The sequence below is a fragment of the Protopterus annectens genome, chromosome 16.part0, assembly GCF_019279795.1.
Source record: "Protopterus annectens isolate FY-2018-M chromosome 16.part0, PAN1.0, whole genome shotgun sequence".
Classification (NCBI taxonomy): domain Eukaryota; kingdom Metazoa; phylum Chordata; order Ceratodontiformes; family Protopteridae; genus Protopterus; species Protopterus annectens.
Window position 1 is genome coordinate 10,220,308 of NC_056750.1, and position 24,769 is coordinate 10,245,076.

The 24,769-nt window shown below is 39.4% G+C and overlaps 1 protein-coding gene across 3 annotated transcripts in view; it reads left to right on the forward strand.

The window, feature by feature from the left end:
• RALGDS (ral guanine nucleotide dissociation stimulator) overlaps nucleotides 1-24,769 on the forward strand; it is a 1,010,677-nt gene that overhangs the window by 938,175 nt on the left and 47,733 nt on the right. For 2 of the 3 annotated variants that reach the window (XM_044058282.1, XM_044058281.1), the window contains exons 2-9: nucleotides 4,699-4,809; nucleotides 10,763-10,956; nucleotides 17,037-17,108; nucleotides 18,358-18,551; nucleotides 19,439-19,560; nucleotides 20,493-20,708; nucleotides 21,967-22,070; nucleotides 24,126-24,210. In XM_044058282.1, coding sequence (XP_043914217.1) covers nucleotides 4,699-4,809; nucleotides 10,763-10,956; nucleotides 17,037-17,108; nucleotides 18,358-18,551; nucleotides 19,439-19,560; nucleotides 20,493-20,708; nucleotides 21,967-22,070; nucleotides 24,126-24,210 — 1,098 coding nt within the window. Of the gene's footprint in view, nucleotides 1-4,114; nucleotides 4,318-4,698; nucleotides 4,810-10,762; nucleotides 10,957-17,036; nucleotides 17,109-18,357; nucleotides 18,552-19,438; nucleotides 19,561-20,492; nucleotides 20,709-21,966; nucleotides 22,071-24,125; nucleotides 24,211-24,769 lie in introns of those variants that run through there. The other variant, XM_044058283.1, reaches the window with a different exon arrangement.

Below are 24,769 nucleotides of genomic sequence, written 5' to 3' on the forward strand. Positions count from 1 at the left end.
TTCTTCTGATATCAGTAGAACCTGCCCATGTAATTCATTGCTAGCCCCCTGCACCCAACCCCCCCCCCCAGAAGAAGACCAGCTGTGTAATTATCATAGCCTTCCCTCCCTAGCTGGCCCGTAGATAGACTGGATCTGCCACCAGAGTTAGACTGCTGATATAGCAGTTGATATCTTCTGTCTGTGTCTGCAATCTAGCACACATCTTTAAACATGACATTATCATGACCAGCCTCACCGTAAGTGTGACTGATTTTAGAGGGGCAAAACATTTCCTTGACTGTACATTCCATTTACTAAACAGTGCTTCCAGGATGGAGTGGGAAAAATCCATTTCAAAAATCTTGTATTGGTCTTTCAATTCCACCTGCCGCCATCATGAAGTAACCCAAACAGTACTAACACCAGCATTTCTGCCGCTTACACTGAACTTAGCGCAGCAGCATCACTTGCCCTTCTGCCTCTTACACTGAACTTAGCGCAGCAGCATCGCTTGCCCTTCTGCCTCTTACACTGAACTTAGCACAGCAGCATCGCTTGCCTTTCTGCCGCTTACATTGAACTTTGCACAGCAGCATCGCTTGCCCTTCTGCCGCTTACACTGAACTTAGCGCAGCAGCATCACTTGCCCTTCTGCCGCTTACACTGAACTTAGCGCAGCAGCATCACTTGCCCTTCTGCAGCTTACACTGAACTTAGTGCAGCAGCATCACTTGCCCTTCTGCCTCTTACACTGAACTTTGAGCAGCAGCATCACTTGCCCTTCTTTGTTTCCAAATGTTATTATAGGCTTTTTGGGGCAGGTTATTCATTATGTACATTGTCACTGTCCTTGTGTAAGTGAGTCTCCATGTTTGGCAGAATTGCAATTATCTAATTAAAAATAATTTAGAATATGTGAAATGTAAACAGATGTGTCTGCACTAGCTCAGTCGTATGATTTACTGGTGTTCACAAAGCGATCCTTGTAAAGGAGAAGCAGCTGATTCGTGTTACGTACAAATACCCTACACCTACTATGGGTGTTACGTACAAATACCCTACACCTACTATGGGTGTTACGTACAAATACCCTACACCTACTATGGGTGTTAGGTACAAATACCCTACACGTACTATGGGTGTTACGCAAATACCCTACACCTACTATGGGTGTTACGTACAAATACCCTACACCTACTATGGGTGTTACGTACAAATACCCTACACCTACTATGGGTGTTACGTACAAATACCCTACACCTACTATGGGTGTTACGTGCAAATACCCTACACCTACTATGGGTGTTACGTACAAATACACTACACCTACTATGGGTGTTACGTACAAATACCCTACACCTACTATGGGTGTTACGTACAAATACCCTACACCTACTATGGGTGTTACGCATAAATACCCTACACCTACTATGGGTGTTACGCAAATACCCTACACCTACTATGGGTGTTACGTTCAATTACTCTACACCTACTATCGGTGTTACGTGCAAATACCCTACACCTACTATGGGTGTTACGTACAAATACCCTACACCTACTATGGGTGTTACGTGCAAATACCCTACACCTACTATGGGTGTTACGCATAAATACCCTACACCTACTATGGGTGTTACGTGCAAATACCCTACACCTACTATGGGTGTTACGTACAAATACCCTACACCTACTATGGGTGTTACGTACAAATACCCTACACCTACTATGGGTGTTACGTACAAATACCCTACACCTACTATGGGTGTTACGCATAAATACCCTACACCTACTATGGGTGTTACGCATAAATACCCTACACCTACTATGGGTGTTACGTACAAATACCCTACACCTACTATGGGTGTTACGTACAAATACCCTACACCTACTATGGCAAAGGATCAAGTGTGAGAGAGCCTTTTCATAATGCATATTATTGGTTAAAGGAAACTACATTTTTTTTCCACTTTATGTGCCATCCAGCTGACCAACATCTGCTCAGATTTTCCCTTTGTGTAGCTTACATTAGTGTCATTGCCTTATTGGTGCGGATTGGGAAGGTGAAGTGGAATTTGGAGCAGAGCGTCTGGCAGCATTGCATGTGCAGCCCTAGATACAAGGGATTTTTGTTTGCTGTAACTGAGCAGAGTTGCTGATGTCCCAGGCATCACTGCATAAAATGTAATTCAGCTTGCAGCCCCACCTGTACAGTGTGCGTTTTTGGTTTGTTGCTGCTTTCGGACTTCTCCTATGATTTATCCCACATTGTTCTTTCTCTTGGTTTTCCAAACCATGATACCCTTCTGCCCATGTTACCCACACTGTGAGGGTTTCCTTACTGAGAGATTCTTACACATTAGGTGCCAACCCCCCCCCCATGTGCAGGTTCTAAAGGGGTGCAAAGTGCCAGGCACAAAGGGTGGTAGTGGGATTAAGTGAGGAGGCCCCATATTGTGGCATGCAGGATTTCTGCTAGCTCTGAGTCCACCATCCTAGCATGCTGATGTCAGCATTGGGTGAGGTGGGCAATGGGAAGTGATGCTGAGCACACGTTCCTGTCCCAGACCTGTAAAACAGTCATGCCTTTTCTGTCCCCCAGCCCACCAGCCCAGCATTATGTCTCTGCACTGTTGCTGTGGACCCCACCAAAGCCCCACTTGAGAAATGCCCCTCCAAGATGGACATCCCCATGCTCCCTGTCTCACTGTCAAGAGCCCACATTGCTAATTGAACTTGGGTTGTCTGGGCCATAGTCACAGCTTTATCCCTCTGTGCAGCAATTGAGGCTTTAGCAGCCAATCCTTTAATGTCAAATTCAGTGGCGATCTGCTGCAAAGTCCCCATCAATGGCAAGTGTGCTTGATCAGAGGCATAGACTCTTCTCTCCCAGAATGGGCAAGGTGACAGTTGCTGCTACTTCCTGCTCCCCCACCTAGTTCCTGCAGCACCTGAGCTGGTAATTGAGCTTAATGTGTCCGGGCTGCTGTCGGGGCTTCATCCCTCTATGCTACAAAGGCAGAGAATAAAGGAAACTTCTGACGAAGGTAGCCACCTTACCATAGTGTGACCGCTGCAAAAATTAGATATACAATAGCCCAGAATTCTTATATTTTAATGAAATAGTAGATTAACAGTTTCCTCCATAGTATTATAAAAGAGGAATTGCTGCTTAGTGAGCATCTGTATGGGGAGGTAATGGTGTGTGTTCCAGGCCACATTAACAGTAACAGCATGCTGCTACAGTTAAATAAACAGGGATTTAAAAATGTGCACCTTTATTTATTGTAGTGGTATGTTAGAGGTGCATGACTGTTGATGCTAACAGTTATATCTGTGAGTTGTCAGCATAGCAAAGCAGTGCAGGTTTGTTTCTTCTCCATTGTGTAGTTGTTTCTTGCATGGACCTTACGTCATTGTATAAGGTGGCATGTCTGCAAACTGTACAGTGTAGAAATACTGAACTGGTCTGCTTTTATTAAATAGTATTGAAAATTGTTACAATGCTAATTTATTTAAATAGAAAAAAGTCCAGATTGCGTCTTGTGAAAGCAGTTACTACCACGTGCTGATTGCAGCTGCTCATTTTCATCTGCTGGAACTTGCATTTAGGGTGTTCATAATGATGAATCAGGCCTTCCATACTACTAAATTGTGAAGCAGATTTGAGTCAAAAGGTAGGAAAATGAGGTCAGAAGCACTTTTAAACGGTGTTGCTGTCGATATGCATGTTCAGACACAAGTTCCCCTAATCTGTGCTTCTCTGTGGAATGTCTGAAACATTTATTTAATTCCTTTTGCATGTTTTTATATCTCTCCCAAAAGTACTTGTCTGTCTCATTTTCATGGTGGCACAGTGAAAATAGTTTCAATGCTACATATTTGCCTCGGCTCTACTGAAGGAAAGGTTCTTCTAGTATATTTTTACTAACTGAGATTGTCCTGTTTTTTTTGAAAAGAATCAGGCTTTCAGAAAAAAATGCAGTACTGCTTAGCCGCCAGGTAGGGGGTAAACAAAACAAGATGAAATAGATTTGGTTGCCAGGACTACCGCTGGGCGGAGAAAGGGGCGTGGCTGTGAAAGTACAGGTCTAATTGTAAATGCTGTGGATCAGTGTGGTTTGAAGTGTTTGGTTGCTCACATGGTTGGGAGGAGGACGATGCCTGGAGTGCTGCTGTTACGCTCTTAAAGTAGGAGCCATGTTCCTGTCAGCATGGCTGCTTGGATATAGCCCTGTAATGCACGTATCTGTTTGGATACACGTTATTTGCTAATCCTTTTGACTACATAAATGCATCGTGCAGCTGAATTACATTTCTATCAAAATGATTTTCAAGGTGGGATAACGGCTCTTAAATTCTGAGTGCAGAATCACAGGGGACAATCTCCCCTGCATTGCAGTGTCTTGCTTCTCAGGAATTCTGCAGCTCTCTGGAGTCAGTATATAATCAACAGTTACATGCTATTAGCAGGGACAGGGGAGGAAGTTGTGCATTTTGTTTTTAATTTCCTAAGTGTGTAGAGGTGTTTCTGCTAATATAGTAGGTCACAGGAGGAAAGTGCTTTGACATGGGAGGGTGAAAGGTGTCTGTTCACTGTCTGGCCATTTTTTAGAATGGCTGATTTACTTCCACATTGTTACTTGCTTTGCACTTCTTTGCTTTCTTGGTTCAGCACTGAGCTAAAGAGAACTACATGTGTTTCTGTCCCCTGAACAGAGCTCGGCTCAGGAGATTGGAGAAGAGGTGGAAAATGGTGCTGTTTACACAATCACGCTTAGAAAAGTACAGGTTCATCATACGGTCAACAAAGGACAGAGATGGCTTGGGGTAAGTGCATGATTTTCTACTCCTAATGGTTTTGCTTATTCATTTTAAGGTGCGTGGCTTGTGATGATAAAACTTTTTGTGTATCTCATTGGAAATGGAATTTATTTGTCTGAATATAAAAAATGTATTTCTTTATTGCATGCATGTTTGCAAATTAAACTTAGATTTAGAGAGTATAGTAGTTATGGGTTATTTAAGTCTTCCACAAGAAGTTATCTTCCAGGAAAGCCAGAAGATGTGTTTCCTATATAGTCATCAAGAGGTGTAGGTTTGTTGAAGTATTTCATAGCTGGAGTATTATACGTCATTAATGATAGAGGACAGTCTCAGAAAAATAATTTTATGCTTTATAAGGTGATGATTAATCTCCTGGTAATATCTTTCTTTACCATATGTAGTTAAGTACCCATTTCTAATCACTGCAAAGCCCTCCCCCCAAAATAAACACATATCTGTATGTTGTGACTCAGGTTAAGATGAACGTATGATGAATGTAAGACTGTATATTACTCTCGCTGACAGTATTTGGTAGGTAATGGACTAGTTTAATATTCTGTTGGGGACTTTCTTCAGAGAGCTTACTGCCCCAGATTAATTTTTGCAATGCCCGATTGAGTGAACGTGAGCTTGAGTTTAGATATTGGGAATTAAGACGATGCATTGATGGTTCTAAGGTAATGTTAAGGGTAGTACAGTAGTGTTTTACTTTTGGATGAGGAAGTCTGGTGATAGTCATTTAAATGTGCCGTTGTGTGTATGGGCCTGCCATTATAGGTCAATTGCTGTTTAGCTTATTTTGATTGTTTTGTTTCTACTAGCTCTGAACAAAACGATACAACTTTAATTATAGGATTGTGTTAGTATGAATGGCAACAAACATCTGTATATTTTAAAGGTGTAGAAGAAGGACAGTAACTGAACCCAGTCTTATGTAACTTGCATAAGTGTATTTCTAACAGCGAGGTCATACCAGGCCTGTTTCAGAGGAAAGTCTGACAATGTATGCATTCCTAGTGTTGACGTTTGGATATTGTCCCTATGAAGGTGTGAAGCCTAGTACAGAAAGAACACACTCCAATCAATATGTTTGATTGCTTATTGAAGAAGGAATAATATACCAAGTTGTTTCAATTGTGCTGAATGTATATAGGGAAGCGATTCCATTTTTATAAACTGAAAAAAAAAAGAACATTCTTAAAAGAAAATTACATTGTTCAATACATAATGCAATGTATTTTTTTGTGCATGGTAGAATGCAATAATTTGCTAAGAGCCATTGTGACATACCATGGTCATTGAAGATGTACTTTTGAGATAGTGAACAGGTATGCTAGAGGCCAATGGGGTAGATCTGTTCGTAAGATAAATGGCTTTCTGTTTGACATTGAATTGTAGTAGTACATACGGAGCATGTGATCCCCCTGATGATTTCTGATACCTTGAAAAGACTTCAGCTTATTCAGTGCTATCGACTTATGGCTAGTTTAGTGCACAATGTAGGCTGAGGCTTGCACCTTACCCATTTGTCTTCGTCTGCTTGCTCCTGAAGAACTGAAACTTTATACTGTAAAAGGAAATCCACATGATGTTCTTCTATTTAAGAGATGATGACCTCATGATTGTAAGGAGGATGAAAGAGAGAAGGTTGATATTTTGAATACGTTAACTATATTCTGCCTTATTGTCACATTATATGTAATGGCAGAAGATAAAAGGAAGATGGCAAGAGTTTCATTTTGCACTTCTTTGTTTTAAACCCCAGTTCATGTGATTTTCATTTCATTAGCAATGTCTTAGTGTTTGCCTTTTAGGTATGCATGGAAACCCTAGTTATTGTCTTGAAATATGTGGATAAGAAATGCATTGCGAATGTAAGGCAGCAGGTGAGGTTTAGAACTTTCTCCTCAATAATAGCTGGGTTACATTTCTTGTTAGAAATGTTCGACAGCCATTCATACTTGAAAGACTTTCTGCTTCCATTGATAAATTCGGTCGTACCTGACAAGTAACAGCATGACAGCCGTGAGGTAAGAAACACCATCTCACATTCAGCAATGCAGTAACCGTACTAAGGTGTACGGAATTATTGAGTATGCAAGTACTATAAAATAAACAGCTTCTAGTCAAGAAAACAAACTACAGCCATTGTGAAACACTCACAAAGTGGTGCCTGACGGTCGCTGCCATCCTTACAGTTACTTTACATTATGTAGCATAAACAGCAGATTATGCACTCTGGCACATGTGAGCTACATTTTTCTTCTGACCTAAATCGAAATAGATGGCCACTTGCAGTCAAGCATTATAGTGGGGGGTGTATTGCCTTTCAGGTTTTCAGTATAGTTATTGATTTATGACTCAAAGCCACAATCATAACTGTGCCCAATGGCACCTGAGACCTCCAGGAATAATTGTTTCTAATAGTAAAGCATGTTATCTACAGTGTGAGGGAAATGTATCCACATTCCTTGCACAGGTATATAACCCTGCTTCTTACCATTGTGAGTAGTAATAGCGCAGTCAACAAGAGATTTGTAATTAGTAGCAGATGTGGACCATCTGCTGCCTTCTTTAAAATCCAGAAAGCAAGTGTCAAACCCTTTATGTCTGTCACAGACCTGATTTCATACAGCTGAAAAAATACAAACATCAGTTTACACTCGCTATAGAAACAGTACTGCTGTTGCTAGCTTTAATCTTGCAATATAGGTGAAATTTTCAGCATGCACTCATTTAAATTCTGCAGGACAAGATTAACATGAGATGGAAATCATAGTAAGTCACCTATCGTGCAGCTAAACAAAACCACTCCATAGCCAGAAGAATGTCTACAGCAGTGCTTGTTTTTTTACCTAGGGTTCCTTTAGAATCTGATAGAGGTACTTCCAGAAATTTCTCTTGGTGTTAAAAGTGAGAACATCTATCAGCACAAGAATTACAGGTGTCTCTGTCCACAGTTTGCCTGTGGCTTCACCAGCTGAATAGAAAGAAGAGATTGTTCATAAGTTTAATTAGTGAAAGAACAAGCATAGTTGCAGCTTGCCTGCTGAAAAGGGCAAGGACTGTAAATGCGATTCTCAGATACTAAAATGCACGTGAAAATCAATGAGACATAAACTAAATCAGAAATTGTGTTACGTCAAAGTATTCTACCTAATCTGAAATACACGAAACCCAGAATTAGTAATATGTAAGTAAGACAGGTGTGAAGATGCTGGTGGGGGAATAACCCCAACACCCCCACAGAAATGACTGAGTGGTGTGATGGGTATAATGGTAGGTTTTAGAATTTCGTTTTGAGTTTGAAAAAGTGTACTTTTTTGTAGTGTCATGACTCAAACGTCTGACCAGGACAGGGAGCCAGGACACAGTAATTTTGTAGCTCGAATTCACCGTGTTGTCAAATTCTAAGCAACTTAAGTAAGTTTTAATTCAGTTTACTAAAAAAAAAGCAATTACAGTGTTGTCACCCTTTTGTTATTAATAAGATAAGTGCACTGGTGTTGCTTCCATAGGGTCTTTTTACCTTTTATTAATTTATAGAACTAAGGAACTATTGTAATTTTTTTACAAGATTACATTGTTGCAGCAGGTAGAATATGTAGGGGTCCTTGAGTAGTTCCAATGGCTTTTGTAAGGTTCTGTTACCGCAAAAAGGTTGAAAATGACTTGCATACAATGTACAGGTAAAAAGGAGTTTGACATGTCATTATGTTGTGTACTGGCACACAGCATAGGACATTATGTAGGTCAGCATATATAAAAAAGCATCATTGACAGATTTGACAGTTAGATTACTGATTCATCCTCTGGATTCATATGTTTGCGTATTCACAATATAAATATGAAAATGTAAATCAGTAATAAAAATCTGATTGTGTAATTTGTAGGTCATATTTTACTCCTGCCGACTTGCATTATATTGCTGTGTTTGTGCCCCTGAAGGCGGTTCACATGTAGTACTTCTTGCATAAAATGACAGCTTCTTTCAATGGAATCATGCCAGGATCAAAGAAGTTAACAAAAATTCCTTCTGAGTTACTTTTTTTACTTCATCAGACACACAGCATAGGAACATTGGTGGCACAGTTAAACTGCAGCTATCTGCTAAGCACGCCTTTGTGTCATTTGAGATCTGTTTGTAAACACTTAGATTTGCACAACAGAAAAATTTGCAAAAATTTAAGTGGGATGCAGGATTACATTTGTAGAATTGTAGGTGATGATGATTGTAGCCAGCATATTTAAGACCTTTAACAATCCAGGAGTCTTAGCTCGACATTTGAGCAGCTGGGCCTACTCACAAGGCTCATTCCCTTGCTTGGTATTTCAACTACACATCTGTTTCTCCAAATGTTCTGAGGGCACTTTTTTGCCACACCCAGCAGCAACCAAGTCTAGGCAGGTCCCTTTCCTTTTCAATTCTTGTACAAAGTTCCGTGAGAAATGATTTTAAACTTTCCTAGCACTACTAGTACATAGTATGAAACGTCTAGGAAGGTATTTTCTCTTTTTGAGCTATACAGTTATTAGTTATTAAGCACTGTAGATGCAGTTGCAGAAGAAGCTGCCATTTGTAGACTGTCTGATCTGGAGATTTCATCTGGAGCTGAAGAAAGAGCTGAGTGAGGGAGCCATCCTGGGGTGCTTTGTGTTCCTCTGGGGTGCTTTGTGTTCCTGCTGACATCCCAGCAATGACAGCATTTCTCTTCAGCCTAATGCCATCACCTAGGTGTAAGAAAAAGTGAGCTACATCAGGGGGTGGGCCACATTGCCCTCCCCTTGTGAGTACACATGCTTATGAAGCTTACCACCCATCAGTGACTTAGCCTAATGCTTGCACCCAGTCTGTGCCACTGCCCCACCATCAATGGATAGTGGCAATTTGTGGGACCACTTCTATCCTTTATCCCCCCCAGGATGGTCCCACCACTCCTCCAAGCCACTGCTGTCAAGCGTCTAAGGTACTAGTACAGTTCTGGTCATCTGGGCAGTAGTCTGGGTTTCATCTGTCTGTGTCATTGATGCTAAGAGGTCATACTTTGTGTTGTGTTTCTGTACACAACACCGTCTAAAGGAACATGGTGACAAGGGTACAATAACTGGGACAACAAATGGGGCAGGATATGCTGTCCAAGTCTATGCCATCTATTTTTTCGTGGGACCCTGGGCCTTCTCCTCAAATAATGTGGAGGAGTTCCAGCGCCCCAGGCTTCTGCGGTAGCTTCCATCCTGCTGTCATGGTCAGGTTTGTTGCCAATATTGTGTATTCACAAGCATCTGAAGCTTCACCCAAAGATCAGAGGGTTATCCACTGGGGTGATCCTTAACTCTCATTATTCTCCCAGTCTAGATTAGAAGAACCAGTTAGGCTGTCTTTGACTATCCTCCCTTGAGTCACATGGCTGCTTCTCCACTCTTTCCCCAGCAGCACCAATCACAGCATATGTTTGGAACCGTGTATTACAGCTGTATGATTCAGTCCTGAGCAGTTGTTTACATCACTGTGTACCATGTGACGACATGATGGGGGAGGAGCAATGGAGTTATGCAGCAGCTGATATGACTCAGATTGTTTCAGCACTGTACTGCTGGCAGCTGAAATTTACATGGGTGACCTTAGGTGCATATTTCTGTGTGTGTGTGTGTGTGTGTGTGTGTGTGTGTGTGTGTGTGTGTGTGTGTGTGTGTGTGTGTGTGTGTGTCTGTCTTTGTTTGTGGTTGGTGTGTGGCAACTCAGAATTGCAAATGATAGTCTGTAATGATTCCAGAAAAGCATTCGTATATATTAATAGATAGAAACTGAGGAAATGCAGAGGTAATGTGAAAGAATTGATTAGTGCCAGGGGATAATTTCATTGCCTCAGGTATGGCTACAGTTGTATATAAGCAATGTCTAAACATACTGCTGGTGTATGTTTGTTGCCTGTAACTTTTTAATCTTATTTTACAGTTTGAAAATGAATCTGCTCTGAATGTATATGAAACTTGCAAAGTTCGAACAATCAAAGCTGGAACATTGGAAAAATTGGTTGAATACTTAGTGTCTGCTTTTAGAGGCAATGACTCCACTTATGTGACCATCTTTTTGTGCACATATCGGGCATTTGCTACCACCAAGCAAGTCTTGGATCTGCTGCTAAACAGGTAAAGGCACTGTTAAGTGTGCGTATTTTGTTTTGATAAATCTTTGTCTGCATTTAGGTATGTTTTTTCCATCTCTGCACATGACAGCTGTGGAGTAGACTTGATGGAAGAATGTCTTACTGTTTTTGGCATTTTAGCTTCTGTTGACCTTTAGTCCACACCTTCCACTAAACAACCCATTTGTTCCCCTGGTCTGCTCTGTTAGTGCCTGATACCCTGGCATGACATGCTGAGTGCCTGAATCCTCTTTGCAGGAGGACAGTGCCTGTAGAATATCAGGTTATGGATTGCCATGTGATGAGGCAGGAAAGACAGGTAATGGTGACATGAGGCATCTTATTTAAGTGATGCATTAATTCTGTAATCTTCGTTGTGCATGACCATTTACTGATGAAAGCTCATCAGATTTTACTTTGCATTTGATGCAGAACGTCTCGATGTGCAGTGCTTTTTTTGCATTAGAGCTGCTTGTGTTGTCCCACCCCATTCTCCATTAAGGATTTCACTGCATGATCCCTCTTATGTGCTTGAGAAGAAGAGAGTCAGCCCTCAACTGCTTTTTCTATTTCCCCTCAGCTGATTGTCAACAAGTCACTGTCATCAACAAGCAAATCTAAGTCACAGCTGTGACAGAAATGGCAGCTGTGTCCATATTGGAATGGGTTATATAATTTGGAGATGTGGAACAGGGTCTATATTAAATCAGTGAATGCTTAAAAAAAGTGAATTCTGATTTATCAACCCCATGTAAGTGAAAGCTTACAGTCCCGAATACTTGGAACAGTGATTTTTTTTTTGCTGCTCCACAAAAAAAATAAATAAATAAAAATATAAACATCAAAACCTTAACAAGTCTCTCAGAAACGAATACAAACACCAACAGCAAAGTCCACAGCAGAGAAACGACAGGCTGCAGCAAACTGTAGTTTAAAGTCTTTTAATAACCTTTAAAACCCAAAAAACATCAAATATCTCAAGCACTTTCGCCTGGTTCCTATCTTGATAAAGCCTGGTAGGAACCAGGTGAAAGCACTTGAGATATTTGATGTTTTTTGGGTTTTAAAGGTTATTAAAAGACTTTAAATAGACATCAAAACATTACATAAAGTGGGGGGCTTCACCCCCACACCCCCCTACATAAATATACCAACTCCACGATCGCACTACAGTGACGAAAATGGCAAAGTAACAGAGGCAGCCAGAAAGAAATCGCTTTTGCTGTTTCATGCTTTCAAGTTCAATCAAGACGCATTTGAAGGATTGCGTCTTTGATCATATAATAGGAACCCATTTTACATGTATTCGATTTTCTAGTTTGTGGTACTTAGCATATTTGTATGCAGTTTAGTTGAACATTTTTAAGCATAAAAATTTTACAAAACTTTTCCAAGTTGGAGTTGTACTCTTTGCAGTACAACGTACAAAAATTATTATTTGATTAGCTTCTTTTTGATGTTTTGTGTTCTTTTATCTTTTTTTTTAGATATATTCTATATTTAAGGCAGTGCAGTGTTATAGCATTGTTTTATTACAGCACTTGTTCATTTCCTGAATGGGTTACCTCCAGTGTGGAGTCTCCATGTCCTGCCTTTATCTGCACAGGGATAATTGGTGCTTCCTGTTTCTTCCAACATCCCAGTAGCATCACTAATTAGTTGAACTAGATCCTCCAAATTTCCTATAGGTGCTAAGTAGAGTGTGCTTTTCAGTATAAAAGAGAAAGTGTGTGTGTGTGTGTGTGTGTGTGTGTGTGTGTGTGTGTGTGTGTGTGTGTGTGTGTGTGTGTGTGTGTGTGTGTGTGTATGTGTGTGTGTGTGTGTGTGTGTGTGTGTGTGTGTGTGTGTGTGTGTGTGTGTGTGTATGTGTGCACACTTTTTTAAAAAATTTACTCTGTAATATGGGAAACCATTGCCGTATATTACCATAAGTAATGAATTCTTTAGTGGGAAGCCTGCAAAAATCCCAGGATGCCTTAGAATAAGTGAGTGGGTTTTTTTGTTCTAACCTTCCAGGGTTACGTAGAAGTTTTGATCATGAGATTTGTTTGAATTTATTGCATCCTGGTTGTTGATTAGATAATGCTGCCTCCCATCTTCCTTCTTCACTATTTGTTGTTTTGCATATTCTGGGCTACATTCTTTGCACTGAATCAGAAAGACTCAAAGCACAGAACAAGCTAGAGGAAATACTGATCTGATATGTGATACAACCACGTTCTGATTAACCTGCAAGACTGTCTTTGTGCAACTTTGGAAGAAGCTGTCCCAATGGTACCCTTTAGTTATCAGCAGAAACTCTTTTGGCCTGGAAAAGTCTTCATTGGGTTGCTACGGCAACCAGCCTTGTGCTCTTTCCAGATCTCTGTAACCTGTCTGTATCTGTGGCTTGAGCAGGGCAGCTGATAGAAATTGTACCAAAACTGTAGACAGGAAGTGTTCAAATAAAAGGAGAAGAAAACAGAACAAATCCTTACAGAAAGCTTTCCAGCTCTGATTTTTCATGCACAGAAAACAGTGACATCTTACAGACTGGTGAAGGAAACCTGAAACACAATTGCAAAAGCAGGAGAACTGATAATGGAAAATATAGGTAGAAGATACCACTGTCTGACTTCTGATGTTAAGAGTTTAAACTGTGCATAATAAAATCCAAGACTGTCTGCATTCCAAGGCTGATAGTTAACTAAAAGGACAGCATAGTTCGGATCCTGCAGTGATTACTGGCCAGGCCTTGCCTTGAATACTTCTGCAGACAATTCTGGAATATGTATGTGAAATATAAACATGGTTGTTATGAGCTGTTCAGAGGAATGTTGAGACAGTGGTTTAGGCTTAGTATGCAAAGACTCAGTGGAAGAATGGAAGACATTTATTTTGACCTTTCAGGTCAGATAGCAGCCATGGGTTATTATAGCAATAACCCACGCTTGGGTGTGGGTAATGCTGGATTTACCCACAGTTGGTGTGGTTTAGTCACGAGGGCGAAGCCCGAGTGGCCAAACAAAGCCAACCGTGGGTAAATCCAGCATTACCCACACCCAGAAGTGGGTTATTGTTATTATACAATGATATTATTTAAGAAAAAAAATAATTACTTTTCTTAAATAATGACATTGTATAATGCCTCCTTGCTGCCCTTCTGCAGCTGTCTGGTATTCTGTGGCAGTTCTGATGTACTGCGCATGCGTATGCCTATGCAGTACATCAGAGCTGTGGGCAAAAGCAATGGAAAAATCAAGATCTCCTTTGCTTTTTACAAACTGTTTCGTTATGTTAAATGGGTTTAACACAGCGAGACAGCTTTAAAAAAAAGCAACAGAGAATCTCCATTGCTTATTTTAAAGCTGTCTCGCTATGTTAAACCCATTTAACATAGCGAGACAGTTTTGAAAAAAGCAACGGAGAAAGCAAGATCTCTGTTGCTTTTTTTAAAGCTAACTCGCTATGTTAAACTTGTTTAACATAGCGAGACAGTGTTGCTGTAAGAGTTATAGTAATGGAAAAAGTCTGGGTGACCGGACCTTTTTCCATTACTATAACTTGGATTTACAACGTGCACGCTGACCAATATGCACGTTTTTGAATATTAATGGGGGGGGGGGGTTGTTGTATAATGTGAATGAGGAAACGTACTTCACCCATAAGAAGAGAAGGAAAGGGACAAGTAACTGGTTATGAATGGTAACGTGCACAAGTAACTGGTTATGAATGCTAACAAGACTACTGGCTCTGAATGGTAACGTGCACAAGTAACTGGTTATGAATGCTAACAAGACTACTGGTTCTGAATGGTAACGTGCACAAGTAACTGGTTATGAATGCTAACAAGACTACTGGTTCTGAATGGTAACGTGCACAAGTAACTGGTTATGAATGCTAACAAGACTACTGGTTCTGAATGGTAACGCGCACAAGTAACTGGTTATGAATGCTAACAAGACTACTGGCTCTGAATGGTAACGTGCACAAGTAACTGGTTATGAATGCTAACAAGACTACTGGTTCTGAATGGTAACGTGCACAAGTAACTGGTTATGAATGCTAACAAGACTACTGGCTCTGAATGGTAACGTGCACAAGTAACTGGTTATGAATGCTAACAAGACTACTGGTTCTGAATGGTAACGTGCACAAGTAACTGGTTATGAATGCTAACAAGACTACTGGTTCTGAATGGTAACGTGCACAAGTAACTGGTTATGAATGCTAACAAGACTACTGGTTCTGAATGGTAACGCACAAGTAACTGGTTATGAATGCTAACAAGACTACTGGTTCTGAATGGTAACGCACAAGTAACTGGTTATGAATGCTAACAAGACTACTGGTTCTGAATGGTAACGTGCACAAGTAACTGGTTATGAATGCTAACAAGACTACTGGTTCTGAATGGTAACGCACAAGTAACTGGTTATGAATGCTAACAAGACTACTGGTTCTGAATGGTAACGCGGCACAAGTAACTGGTTATGAATGCTAACAAGACTACTGGTTCTGAATGGTAACGTGCACAAGTAACTGGTTATGAATGCTAACAAGACTACTGGTTCTGAATGGTAACGTGCACAAGTAACTGGTTATGAATGCTAACAAGACTACTGGTTCTGAATGGTAACGCGTGCACAAGTAACTGGTTATGAATGCTAACAAGACTACTGGTTCTGAATGGTAACGTGCACAAGTAACTGGTTATGAATGCTAACAAGACTACTGGTTCTGAATGGTAACGTGCACAAGTAACTGGTTATGAATGCTAACAAGACTACTGGTTCTGAATGGTAACGTGCACAAGTAACTGGTTATGAATGCTAACAAGACTACTGGTTCTGAATGGTAACGTGCACAAGTAACTGGTTATGAATGCTAACAAGACTACTGGTTCTGAATGGTAACGTGCACAAGTAACTGGTTATGAATGCTAACAAGACTACTGGTTCTGAATGGTAACGTGCACAAGTAACTGGTTATGAATGCTAACAAGACTACTGGTTCTGAATGGTAACGCACAAGTAACTGGTTATGAATGCTAACAAGACTACTGGTTCTGAATGGTAACGTGCACAAGTAACTGGTTATGAATGCTAACAAGACTACTGGTTCTGAATGGTAACGCGTGCACAAGTAACTGGTTATGAATGCTAACAAGACTACTGGTTCTGAATGGTAACGCACAAGTAACTGGTTATGAATGCTAACAAGACTACTGGTTCTGAATGGTAACGCGCACAAGTAACTGGTTATGAATGCTAACAAGACTACTGGTTCTGAATGGTAACGTGCACAAGTAACTGGTTATGAATGCTAACAAGACTACTGGTTCTGAATGGTAACGCGTACAAGTAACTGGTTATGAATGCTAACAAGACTACTGGTTCTGAATGGTAACGAGCACAAGTAACTGGTTATGAATGCTAACAAGACTACTGGTTCTGAATGGTAACGCACAAGTAACTGGTTATGAATGCTAACAAGACTACTGGTTCTGAATGGTAACGCACAAGTAACTGGTTATGAATGCTAACAAGACTACTGGTTCTGAATGGTAACGTGCACAAGTAACTGGTTATGAATGCTAACAAGACTACTGGCTCTGAATGGTAACGTGCACAAGTAACTGGTTATGAATGCTAACAAGACTACTGGTTCTGAATGGTAACGTGCACAAGTAACTGGTTATGAATGCTAACAAGACTACTGGCTGGTTCTGAATGGTAACGTGCACAAGTAACTGGTTATGAATGCTAACAAGACTACTGGTTCTGAATGGTAACGTGCACAAGTAACTGGTTATGAATGCTAACAAGACTACTGGTTCTGAATGGTAACGTGCACAAGTAACTGGTTATGAATGGAAGGTAACTGCACAAAAGGTAGTTCTGTGGGTTGGGGAAGGGGAAGTAGTTTTGTAAGTGGTCATCACAAAAATAAGAAGGGTGGCTAGACTTTAAAAGGAGGGGGGGTAATTAATGGCAGAGAGATGAATGCTGTATCCCAGCTAGGATAATGGCTACTTTAACTCTTTCAGTTTTCTTCTGTCTGTATTGCTTGTAGACTAATTAGTCAGTTTCTTTTGCTTGGCAGGTATGGAAAACTGCACCATCAAACAAATGGAGAATGTTCCAAACGAACAGATGATCGGATAGAACTCAAAAAGTAAGTTTGTCATATTTTCATAAAGGCTTTGCAAAAAAGAAGAAAATGTGGCAATATGTGTGAACCCGAGCATAATCCTGTTCACCTTTTACATAAATTCAGTGCAGCTTACTTGGCATGATCTGCAGAAAATTACACATTTTTGGATGGAATATATAAATAGGTTGGGGCTTCCCCTGTGCAGCTCTGAACCATCAGGTGCCATGAGCAGTGAAGGGCCAATGTGAGTAAAAGGCAGAGAGTGAGAAATACCTGGAGTAAATTAATTTGGGCATTAGGCAGCAAAGTATGTGGAAGACTCCGGAAAAACAAGTAGTCCTTTGGCCCTTTCCACTCATCAGTCATTTTTTCTAAAGTGCCATTCTGTTTATGTGGTAGTGAAGCACTTACACGACTGTACTTGGTTACATCAGATAATAAATAATCAGATTCCATCATTCTGGAATCAGAGGGTGGATGTAAGGAGGTCGGATTACATGCCTGGGGTCCCTTATGTTTTGTGGTCTGCATTAGTTTTCTAGCATACGTTTGTTCCCTGGTTATTGTTTCTAATAATCATAGTAACCTTCTCTTGCCAAAAGAGTAGTTTATGTTCAGGTTTTTGAGAATGGCTGTTCGTTTTTCAGTGAGCTAACACAGTAGGGTTCCAATGAGAGAATAGTGTTCTGTGGTTGTACCAGTCAGCCCATGTTCATCTGAGGTCTGTGAGGACAGAAATTACATAAACCTGTATAATTTTATGATTACAGATTATGGAGTTCATATTATACTTAACTTATTACATACAGACACAAATATATATATATATATATATATATATATATATATATATATATATATATATATATATATATATATATATATATATATATATATACATATATATACATATATATACACACCTATCTATATATATCTATATATATTTATCTGTATATATCTATATATCTATATATATATATCTATATATATATATATATATATATATATATATATATATATATCTATATATATATATATATATATATATATATATATAAATAAATATATGTATATGTGTGTGTGTGTGTGTGTGTGTGTGTGTGTGTATACATACATACACACACACACACACACACACACACACACACACACACACACACACATATACTTATACATGTACCTATATAGGCAGGAATACACATACATGCACAAATGCATAAGCAGTTTTGTATATCCATGTTTAACTGATGGCTTATTAATTCAACAGTACCATTTCCTCAATCCTGGGTGCCTGGCTGGAAAAGTACTCTGAAGATTTTCGGAAACCCCCAGATTACTCCTGTTTAAAGCAGTTAATTTCCTACATACACATTAACTTCCCTGGATCTGATTTGGAGAGGAAGGCCTGCAGCTTACTAGACCACTTCCTAAGCCAAGGAGTCACGTTGGCAGAGCAGGATGGTAAGAGAATTTCCATAAAATAAAAATTAACAAGTAGCTTGATGGTGTTGATCTTGACTTTGTTACTGACTGTAGCATTTTGTTACTTTTAGATGTTGTATTGTAATAGTCTGTGACTTTGTGATTTATCCAAGTAGAAGTAAACATTAATTGGATTTGAATACTCTAGATTGAGTAAGTACACACATATGCAGCCCACTATATGTAACTGGTTTCTAGAGCTGTCAGCACATATTTATACATTTTACTTAGAAAAGTATTGTTCAAGATTCCCGTATACCTCTCTGATTCCTGGTTACTAAACTCTTACCTATGTTAGGTAGATGCATACGTACATAAGTACAAATATTTCAGGCTAGGGCAATAATGCCTTTCTACCTTTCCAGTATACCAAAACACTTGCTCCCGTAAGTGTCCAGGCTATTCTTAAAAAATATCTAAAGTAGTACTTGCTTTAATATAATTTAGTAGCAATTCCATGTATCAGCTAGTGTCTCTGAGAACCAGTTAATACACCTCTCATTCCTATATAATGCTCTGTAAAGGTTGCCTGCTGATTCTCTGATACTTTTTGATAACCCCAGGCATTCCCAGAGGTAGTTGTCGCTAAGTGCCATATGCTCATTAATGAAGTCTCCTGTTAAACGTCTATATGAGACACTGTACACATTCAGATATTTTAGCCCTTCATAGTAACTTAAATTTTCACATCCATGGATGCCCTTGGTATATTTCTGATGTACTCTTTCCAGTTAACTAATGCCTGTTTTCTTATACTGTTAAGATATGTTAGCTTATAAAAGGGAAGTTGTAGTCCACAATTAGCACAGTTGGTTCCCACATATTAGTAATACTGCTGTTCTGACACAGTGTATTTCCCTCTGCAGTATTGGAACCTGCAGCTTGTACGTTTACATTGGTGGAAGACAATGGGTTGGAGGAGCTGAAGCCAGATTTTTTGTCCTTTTCACCAGAGATGGTCGCAGAACAGTTCACACTGATGGATGCTGTAAGTATGGTGCTGCTTCTGGAATGGTTATGGCACATTATCTGCCTAATGATTTGCAGTCTGAGCCGTACTGTATTATGGCCATTTGTGTTCTGATTAATCTCCACCTCACCTAACATGTATGTACATACTCATTTGCTCACTAACGCATGCACACATACACACATTTGCACTGATCTTTGTCACTGGAATGCCCTTCTCTCTCTCTCTCTCTCTCTCTCTTCCTCTCCCCCTCTCACTCTCTCTCTCTCTCTGTCTCTCTCATTTTATCTCTGTCTCCGCATTTCAAGAATTTGTGTATGCATGCACATGGTGTGTACATTGGTGCCAATGTTATGCTCTTTGAAATGCTTTAATATTGATGTTGTATCCTTAGTGGTAAGGGGGTCAAAAGTACTAACAATTTATTTAAAAAGTAAATAGAAATGCAATCCCAAGACTACAGGAGAAAGTGAAGGAATGCTTTTAAGTAAAAACTAATTGGAAACTCAGTCCCAGTGTACTAGAATGTTCCATATCAGTGATGAGCACAACAGTACAAAATGTACCATCCATGGCTACATGAATTTACCCCTTGAATTCTAACAGTTAGTTATTCCCAAACACTGAGACTGGTTAGAACTAGCTACCAGCTTAAATTTGAGGGGCAAATTCATACAAGCACATGTAATGCACTTTCCCATTATGAAGCATGCTAACTTTGTTCCTTAATGGTTATGTTGCACTTGTTCTGTAAGCCAGATGGATTTTTTGAGTGATTTGTACATAAAAACATTAATTCTGTCAGTCTTATGAAGTTCTGGCATGAGGTTTGTGCTTGTTTTTATTGTTACTGATTATGGACTACCAGAACAATTCTATTATCTGTATGCTGCCTTTGTATATGTTGACCCTGAAGCTGGTTTGGTTTTAACTGATATCTTTCTGCTTAGGAACTCTTTAAGAAAGTGGTCCCTTACCATTGCTTGGGTTGCATCTGGTCACAGAGGGATAAGAAAGGGAAAGAGCACCTGGCTCCCACAATCCGTGCCACTGTTTCCCAATTTAACAGAGTTACTAACTGTGTCATCGCCACCTGTCTAAGTGACAAGAACCTGAAGCCTCAGCAAAGAGCCAAAATTGTTGAGCGATGGATTGAAGTGGCCCGGGTGAGTCTCTGTTTTGTTATTACATTTTTTTCCTTGAATTTTTTTTGATTCTTTACAGTTTAAAAAATTGCTTCATTCCTACTTTTGATAGGGAGGTGGGGGTCAGAGGTATGCAATATCACAGAAACAATAGACCTTCTACTCCATTCTGATACTGACTTAAGTCACAATGCATACAATTTCAGAAGTGTTGCTTTGTTTGAAGTGTTATCCTGTTACAAGCAAGGGATCAAATGTGGTTTTAAACCACATTCATTACTGTGATAATTTTGCTGTATGCTGTAATCATGTTGGTATTTAAAGTCATTGTGAAAATTAAAGTTTGGATCTTAGATTAGAGAAATGCAGCATGGCCATAAAATGAACCTGAGATCTACCAGCCTTGTTCAGGTGTCTGCTGCATGTACCATGCATTAGTCTGGCCTTGGATGCAGTAGCAGAGTGTAAAATGTTACAGTGTAACAGAGTTCTAGTTAGAACTATCAATACTGAAACAAAGTACTGTTTACAGGAAGCTTCATAAAACTGTGCTGAGACAAAGAGCTGTAGTCAAGTATGGAACATTTAATTTTATTCAAGCCATTTCTGATTAGGTAGCATCTTTTAAGTTATGGACTTCAACAGTAGGCCATTTTGTAGTGATGCAGTCTCTTCTTTGCACTGAGATTCTAAAGGTTAAAAAAATCAGTATTCAGTAGCAAAACGTTTTTTTTTTTACAAACCTATATGTTGTTCCTTGTATGAATTACATTTCATGAGTCTTTTCCAGCTGATGGCATGCATTGCTGTCCATTTTATGTAACAGTAAATTAACTCCCACTGCCAGGTCTTTGGAGCAGTTGTCGAGTTGTGTGTCCTCTACAGCTATTTGTAGGCTATAGAGAAGAGTAAGAACACATCACATGTAAATGGATTGTTGTACCTGGTGTCTGCCATCCAGAGATATTAGGGCAGGACATCAGTTAGGGTTGGGAGAGTGGCCTAATGGTTAAGGTGTTTGCCTTACAAGCACAAGGTGCAGGGTTTGAGTCCCACAAGGGATAATTGGCTAAGCTTACAATGGCTCGCAAGGGCAGTTAGCCTAGTACTAACCTTTGAACCTGACTGCACCAGTCCAAAAGTTACACTGATTCCGTAATACACCCTTCCCTGAAGTTTATTCCCATGTCCTTGGCCTTCTGATAGTTGGTTGTTGGAGGATGCAGTAACAGGTTTACCTAACCTATTATTTACAGTTGTTTTTTTTTCCTCTTCTCAGGAGTGTCGAATTCTGAAAAATTTCTCCTCCCTACGGGCAATTCTTTCTGCTCTCCAGTGTAACTCGGTGCACAGATTGAAAAAAACGTGGGATGAGGTTTCAAGGTACAAAGCATACAGTTGTCTACATTATTTGCAGTATGTGTGTGCCCAATAGTCTGTGATCTTGTCTGCTAATTTGCAGGTACACATATACACGTAATAGATATTGCCTTTTATAATTTACTAAAACAAAGTTCATGCACTTTAAAAAATATTGTGTAGGTGCTTGCTATTGTTACATTTTATAAATTTCTTGTTTTAGTAAACATGATGTATTTCATATCATGATAATGGGATAAGTCATTTGGAGCTTACCACTATAGTTGCCATGTAAAGGATTATGGTTGCATTTCCATTCATAACCAGGCCGTTATCTGTTGAAGAAATGGATTTCCTGATATCCATTTTTGAGAACTTGTAACCAGAACTGGTTATGATTAGAGACCCAGTCATAATGTACTGTAGCACATAAGGATTTTATACCTATACCTGTCTCATATTATCACCTGTAACATGTTGTGCAGCAGCACAGAATGCGTGCTAATATTTTAAATCAATCGTTGATTAAAGGTGCGCTGATATTTGTATGGCAGAACACCTAACAGCTTTTAAATGTGTTAGTTGCTTTTTATGCAGTCCCTGTAAGAGCCTGAAGCATGTTAAAGACTTGTAAAGCTGATTGCTGTTTTGTAGTTTACTTGTGTGCTGACTGACACCTCTGTGTCACTGTGGCATTCGCTTTCAGCAATATTCATACACAAGAACCCAGCTAAAACATACGTTAGAATCCCAGACATAACCAAACTGCCATATATCCAAGAAATGGATATCAACAAATTCACTTCAAGAGCAGAGTGAAATGAATCATGACATCCATTTCTTGAGTGTGTAACAACTTGGTTATGATCAGTGAAGCCCAATCACAATTCTGTATGATGTTTACCTGCTTTCAGTCATTTATTCAGTATCTTTGTCTGCTCAAATCTTCCTTTTACTCCTTTCTTGCTGCTCCAGCTGCCAAGAGCCTGTGAATGTCACTTTTTCTGAAAAGTGGCACTAAAGAACTTTTTATGTCTGTGCCAGTTTCCAAAGTATTCAGTAGTAACTAGGTATTTTGTCTTTTTTTGGTGTAACATTAAAAAAATGTGTACCACAGACATGGGGAATATTTTTAGATGAGCTCTCTGTTGTGACCAAACTTTTTACTGCAATAACTTATGAAGTTGTCTAGGTTGTGGAAAAATTGGGTAACAAAACCAGTCTTTCAGGCTAGCAACATTGTGCCGTTTTGGTTTAGCATAATGGAACATTAGCTTATCTATATTATGTGGGAATGTAATGCTATGTTACTGATATATTTTAATACTCTGTGTGTTTCTTTGCTGAAGTGTGTGTAATAGGAAACCAGTGTGACGGAGTCAGGAGTGAATGCAGAATATCGCTGTGCTACGCTGTTACATGAGCTACTGTACTAAAACAAATAGAACTTAGGGAAGAGGGGTTCACAGTTTGTAAATGTGATGTGCTTCTGGCAGTTTAAGTGGAGTTGGTGGCAGAAAGCTAAATCCAGTTTTCCTTTCCTTCACTTCATTTAAGGTCTTTTGTAAAATGAAACATGGCTGCTAGCAAAAAGCGTATTTTTTATTGTGTATTCTCCTATAAAATGTTTCTGTGTTTGTATCTCAGGATGGAATTATTTTGCTAAGCATGCAGTATTTCATAGCATTGTTTTTATATAACATGACAGAACTGCTAAGGTCATTTGTAGGATATATTATTTTTACCTATTGGTGATAAGGCAGTACATAAGTTAATTAAATAAGTAACTTTAATTATGTTGATGGACATTTAATTGACAAATATAGATAGTAATTACTAATTTTTTATGAAGCAGTCACTGTGTTTTACCTGACAAGTCTTCAGTTTTTACAGCATAGTCATTATCTTTACAGCTTCTTGCCTGTAGAATTTGGTGTTGGGATCTACCCAGGTCATATGTTTGGCAGTGCAACTGGACCTTAGTAAATCAGTTATCATAACCTGAAACCCCGTTGTCCAGTTTTGGCATTAATCACATAGTTGTTTTGACATTCATGTTTGTTTTTCCCTTCTCTGTAGGGAGAATTTCCGAATATTCCATGAGCTATCTGAGATCTTCTCCGATGAAAATAACCATTCCCTTAGCAGAGAGCTCCTAATTAAAGTAAGAACATCTACAGTGCTGGATATGATTATTTGTTTGTGAGAAATTGTTGTTTGTGAAAAATTGTTGGTGTGGTGTGTTCTTTATACAGTTAAGTGTTAGGTATGTCTCTCTCTGTCTGTCTCCTGTTTTGTGTGTTTGTTGCACTTGGACCAGAGCGAGATGGTCAGTCCAGGTAGCACCTGGTAATTAATTTCTTTGGACCTGGGAAGTGTAGTCACACTGTAGCATTGCTTGTCAGGTTGTGTACCAGTTTCTGTGAATTAAAAAGAAAAAGTGAAGCAAAGAAAACCATGATTGTGAAGGTGTTTGTGTCTTCATTTAATAAAGTAATAAATAATCCTAAAGCTCATTTACTGCTTAGTTTAAAAAATATCCCCCCCATGTGTAATCAAATGATCGCTTCACCCACTTAATTCTTAGTTAAAAAGATCCTTTTTCTTCCTGTAACAGTACAGTTCATGGTTGATATTTGCTTACTCAGCTGTGTGACCAAGTGACTCACCCTTTGACTGAAACAGTCAAGTTTGTGTGTTGCCATAACAGAAACCAGTAAGAA